This window comes from Lolium rigidum, chromosome 6 (assembly GCF_022539505.1).
Source record: "Lolium rigidum isolate FL_2022 chromosome 6, APGP_CSIRO_Lrig_0.1, whole genome shotgun sequence".
NCBI lineage: Eukaryota > Viridiplantae > Streptophyta > Magnoliopsida > Poales > Poaceae > Lolium > Lolium rigidum.
In genome coordinates, this window is record NC_061513.1 from 165,961,801 (window position 1) to 165,967,436 (window position 5,636).

The following is a 5,636-nucleotide window of genomic DNA, read 5'->3' on the forward strand; positions in this document are numbered from 1 at the left end:
CAAAAGCCGCGTCGCAATTACTATGGACGCCTCTAGGCTCAGAGCCCTCCCTCCCCATACCATAATCAGGGAGAGAGAAAACTATCCCCAATCCCCCCTACCAAAAGGTCGGTAACTATTTGTCTATTTCGACCGCGCATACCAAAAATATACACGCGCCTTTGCACGGATTTACCTTCCGTCAAAATAGAAAGAAGGGGCAACCGCGTTCAACCGGACGCGAAATCGAGCACGCAGCCTTGCGACGCACGGTTTTATGAAATACTCCCTCCGTTCTGAAATGTAAGACGTTCTGGAATTTTTCCGACCAGGTGAAAACCAGTGAATTTCCCAATCTACCCTCAGCTAAATTTGAGATCTGCTCGTCGTGCTCCTCCGTCCTCCTCCACGCCCCAACGATTCCCCGTGCTGCTCCTGTCCTCCTCCGCGCCCCAGCGCCTCCCCGTTCTCCTCCGCCCCAGCGCCTCCCGGTGCTCCTCCGTCCCCAGCGCCTCCCGGTGCTCCTCCATCCCCAGCGCCTCCCCGTGATCCTCCGCCCCCAGCACCTCCCCGGGCTCCTCCGCTCCAGCACCTGACGAGACTCCTCCGCTCCAATGACCTCGTGCTCGTTCGCCCCAGCACCTCCCCGTGCTCGTCCTCTCTAGCATCTGACGGGACTCCTCCGCCTCAACAGCTCGCCGTTGTTCTCTGCCGCAGCAGCTCCTCTGCCTCCAGCACATCGCCATGACCCACTGCCCCAGCAGCTTATGTGCCCCCAGCACGTCGCTCCTCCACCATCTTTGCAAAAGGAAGCATAACTTTGTTCAGTGCCACTGGAAAAAAATTATTTGAGCCTGAAATAGAGAGAAGCCTGCCTAACCTGACAATGATTGCCTCCAAAGCTCCATGAACAATGGAGGAGCCTATAAGGGTCGATGATTGGCTATGTTGCTCTCCCTCTGATGGAGCACGGCGGCGACTGTGGCGTGGTCGCTGAGGACATGGAAGACGTCCGCATGGTCGCAGATAATGCGGATGACGATCTCCTCCGCACCAATCACCATCGAAGAGCAGATAGAGCACTCCCGCTCGCATATCGAGCAGATAGGTTACTGACAACAACCTGAAAATCAGTAAAAATCCATTGGGCTATAAATTTGAAAAGGAGAAGTTCCCAACTAGCAATGGAAATCCTGTAATATACCATGAGACCTCACTTACTCTGAAAATAACCTTAAAGAACATGTGTCAGTGCAGAAAGAAAACACATCTCCAGCCAATGCCAAACTTGCCCAAGATCAAACCCCTGTATACAAACAGGTCATATATCTACATAATAGACACCACCAGAAGAACTAAGTGTTGTTGTCCTGACCAAATTTCATGATCTTTATAAGTAAACAGTTACACCAAGCGAAACATATACTCCAATTAATAAAACACTCCAGGTTTAGATACACTCTTTTTTTTTTTGCGGGTAAGCTCTAGCCTCTAACTCTAATTGTCTACTCCAGGTTTTACACTAGTGAGGCGAGGTACTGAGGTGATGGGTCATGTATCAATGACAGGCACCATCAACTAACCCAGGTTTTATGAAGTTGTAGCTCACACTTCAATAACAAAAGATTTAGATTGCTAACAGATTTATCCCATTTTCATGGAGCAATATATTTTTTATTAATTTTACATTCTAGTGGTACAGAGGAAACAAAGACTTACAAGCAGTAGTAAATATGAGTGAAGTTACCATTAGTAACCACTAATAACACTACTGCTTTCTTTCTAGTGGCCTTGTTATGTGCCTGGCAGTATAAAACATGCAGTTCAAAGCACCACACTGCCTAACCGTGATATATTCACATGAATCACTAGCGTGACAGGTAGGAGACTTAACTGTTCAAGCATACATACATGTACACAATACAAGAGGTGACAGGTTAGGTACGATATGCACAAAAATAGAACAGGGCAAAGACCTCTATCTTTTCTTGGTTCATCTTGTGCCATATTGGCCATCAGGTAACAGAACATTAGTTTTCTGAATGTCCTAGAAGAATCTGTTCATGTTTGTAACAAACCACTTGCTTCCAACAATGTTTTCTTTTTGCGGGTATTGCTTCCAACAATGTTAATCACTTAATCTAATGATCTGCTAATTTTAATGGCCTGAACTGACATGAACAATGGCATTCTATTCATTAGAACAGAGGTTGTAAAATAAAAGACAGTGATCATCAGACCGATCCTGCTAAGAACTGTGATCATAATATCCTAACAGAACTTGCAGAGAGATGGAATTACTGTACTTTGTTGCAGTGGGGAATGAGTTCTTGCAGAGCCCTCATCTTCTCGTTGATCCTGTCCCTCCTCCTCTGCATCCGTCAGATGATCCAAGCCTGTTAACACTCAGCAATGGCTGACAGAACAAGAATATTCCAAAGAAGACCAAAGTATACCCTCTCCGAGAGGTTGTGCACTTGGGCTTCACGCCGCCGTTTGCCTGTGGAAGAAGGCTCACGCTTCGTCACAGCAGCCGAGTGAGCAGACTCATACTCCACGGCCCGCATAACCTCGTTGGGGCTCCCGGTGGCGTATCTCTGCTTCCGCTTGCATTTGGCAGAAGATCTCCGAGAAGAGCACCATCTCGGTGAGATGTCGTCGACCACGAAGGCTGCCTCGAGTTCCCGCACCGGCTGTTGGACGACCACAACAGTTTGACGAGACCGTCGTCTTGGGCGCTGCAGCAACGCACAACAGTGATTCTCAGAATCAGATTAATTGACTGGTCAAGAAGAAAAGAAGGAAGATGAATCAGGAGGTGTACGAACCAAGAGTTCGACGCGGCTCCTGGCGGCTCCCACCAGAGAAGTCCACCGCCATCTCTCACGGTGATCCGCGAACCCAGCCAAATCGTCGCCGGAGCACGCGATCTTCAGCACACAGAGTCCAGACCCGTGCCAGCAGCTTTCCTGCGAACCGCGCCGCGCCGCGCCGCTCCCTTCCCCTCCTCGTCGCAATGGCCGCGCCTCCCCAGCCCACGCCCGCCGCCGCCGCGTTCCGGCTCGGCTTCGTCGGGGCCGGCAACCTGGCCGAGAGCATCGCCCGGGGCGTGGCGGCGTCGGGCGTCCTCCCGGCCTCCGCCATCCGCACCGCGCCCCACCGCCGCCCCGACCTCGGCGCCCTCTTGCCTAGCAGCAACTCGAGCACGCAGATCTAACGCCTCCTCTCCCAACAGCTCGTCACCGGCTCGTGAAAATGCGACCTTTGACCTCCGACCATTTGCGTCGTCGCGGGCGAGATCCGAGAGTATACAGGGTGGCGGGGAGCAAGGCGGCGCTTGGAAAAGTTCAGGAAGATGCCGGCGGCGCTGGGGCGCGAGAGGAAGACGACGCCGGCGGTGGGGCGCGACATGGAGGTGGCCGCGGCGACCTGGAGGAGCGAAGGGAGGAGAGCAGGACCGAGGAGCGTATCCATGAGAGTGGGAACAGGCGTCCGTGCGCGACGCGATAAGGGGCAAAACGGGAAACTCACATTATTCCATAGCGTGAAAAAAAGTGAACGTGGAATCCCCAACGTCTTACATTTCAGAACGGAGGGAGTACTCTTCTCCTTCCTCTCGCGCGCGCCAATTCTTGGTAAGTCTATTTATACCGGCTACAGTGCATCGCGTTGAGGCACAAAGCAGAAGGAGCAAGAACCGACCAGCCACGAAACGAACCTGCAACACCCTCCGCCGCCGCCAGATTTTCTTCCCTCGATCGCTTTGGATCGGTCGCGACGATGGTGCATCCGCGCGGCACACCGAGCACGGGCCGGCACCGCATCGAGATGGCCCTCAGGGTGGACAAGAACAGCCGCCAGGTCACCTTCTCCAAGCGCCGCTCCGGGCTCTTCAAGAAGTGCTCCGAGCTCGCCCTCCTCTGCGGCACCCACCTCGCCGTCATCGTCTTCTCCGAGGCCGGCAACGTGTTCGCCCTCGGCAGCCCCTCCGTCGACGCCGTCCTGCGCCGCTACGTGCCCCTCCCCGCCGGCGCCCCTGTCCCTGCTGCCGCTAACGACGCCGGTGTTGATGAGGATGATGACCGTGAGGCGCTGGAAAAGATGTGCCAGGCGAAAGAGGCGACCGCGAAGCAGTTAGCGTCACAGATCGAGCGGATGAACTTGATCGGGTACAAGGTGATCGAGGCCCAGGGTGAGCGGAGGTTCTGGTGGGAGGCCGACGTGGAGGCGCTCGGGGAGGCAGAGCTGCCGGAGTTCGCCAGGTCGCTCGAGCGACTCAGGGACAACGTGCGCCGGCACGCCGACAAGCTGCCGCGGCCCGCCGCCGCGCTTGTACCAGCACAAGCACCTGCCATGGCAGCCGTCGCTCCCGCCGGGGATGCCGCTTCTTATTATTTGGCTTACTAGGCTTGATCTGCTTGCTTAATTTATGCTGTTAGTGTTAGCTTCTTTTTTTACGAATGGTTATGGTGCCTTGATACTGTACTTTAATTTGTTAGCACGAGCTTATCTGATGTTTATAGTAAGAAAAGAATTTATCTGCTACTGCACCCTGTACGATTGTTATCGAAGGGGTGAAATCCCTCAATCCTAGTATTACTCCTTTCACTTGCTAATTGTACTGCTTAATATTTTCTTTTCCAGCGAAATTGGCCTAATTCGTTCTGTCGCTTTCTAGTCAGCAGCACATCACAACTCTAGCATATCCCGATTATCCAAATTTGGATATCTCGGATTTCGGGTGCTAGACATGAAATATCCGGTACCAGTCGTGGGAGTTTTTCACAACATAGTTCATCATCAACATAATTTACATACATCAAGTTCATCATTAACAGTAATTTAGTATCATCTAGACCTAGATAAGCACGACCTAGATCTAACCCGAAGACAACGTGAAGGCATCAGCGGTACTTCACCAGTGACCAAAAGGCGGTGGCGCTCAACAAAAGACGCGGCATCGGCGACGCTTATCTACGCGCCGAGATGCAGAGGCATCGACGCCTTACTCATCCTCGTCAAAGGAGGAGTCTACCATGTATTCATGTTGCACGTCATCGACGCACCACGCCGCGCGGTTTGCTTTGAGGCGAAGAGACCCGCCTCGAGCTGGTCCGTGTCGTACACCTCGAGATGTTGGTGGTGCAGATCTGCGCATGTGGTCGTGCGCACTGAGCGGGTGAGGAGCCGGCGGAGCATGGCCTCCTCCGGCGCGGGCTCGGGCACGGCCTCCTCCTCCTCAGAGTAGGTTTAGTACTCATGGCTGCTTGGCGGCTATTTGGTGGTGAGCTTGGAAACAATCGGGTCTAATCTCAAGTTTCTTCCCCAATTCCCTTCCACGTGAGTTGATCTCTCTAGCTATAGTGGTCAATTTCGGTCCTCTTGTCCGGATAGTATTTTCTCGTGGTGTTGGCTGCTGGTGGTAAGGTGCGCTTATGGTCGTCCAGGAGGCGAGCACTTGGTGGGTGAAAGATCGGCAACGACAACATGATAGGGGCATAGATGTAATGTTTGAGAACTTTGAGATTGGAGTACAATCTTGTTCTAGAAAAGAAGGAAGTCGATCTAGTAGAGAGCATACGGTGGCTAGATGTGGTAAGAGTTAATTGGTCAAAAAAAACTTTAGCCTTGAGGCTTTCTTTCAGCAGATGCATTAG

At 52.6% G+C, this 5,636-nt stretch overlaps 1 protein-coding gene and 1 long non-coding RNA gene across 2 annotated transcripts; one reads left to right on the forward strand and one right to left on the reverse strand.

The window, feature by feature from the left end:
- Window positions 1–551: 551 nt before the first annotated feature.
- LOC124667779 lies at window positions 552–2,552 on the reverse strand. Its single transcript, XR_006991400.1, has 5 exons — window positions 2,436–2,552; window positions 2,286–2,351; window positions 1,201–1,285; window positions 860–1,102; window positions 552–777 (listed from the first exon to the last, which is right to left on the reverse strand). It is a non-coding gene; the product is annotated as an uncharacterized LOC124667779 (long non-coding RNA).
- Window positions 2,553–3,759: 1,207 nt separating this feature from the next.
- Window positions 3,760–4,386, forward strand: LOC124660354 (agamous-like MADS-box protein AGL29). Its single transcript, XM_047198158.1, has one exon. It carries the CDS (start codon window positions 3,760–3,762, stop codon window positions 4,384–4,386), a length of 627 nt encoding a protein of 208 aa, XP_047054114.1.
- Window positions 4,387–5,636: the final 1,250 nt, after the last annotated feature.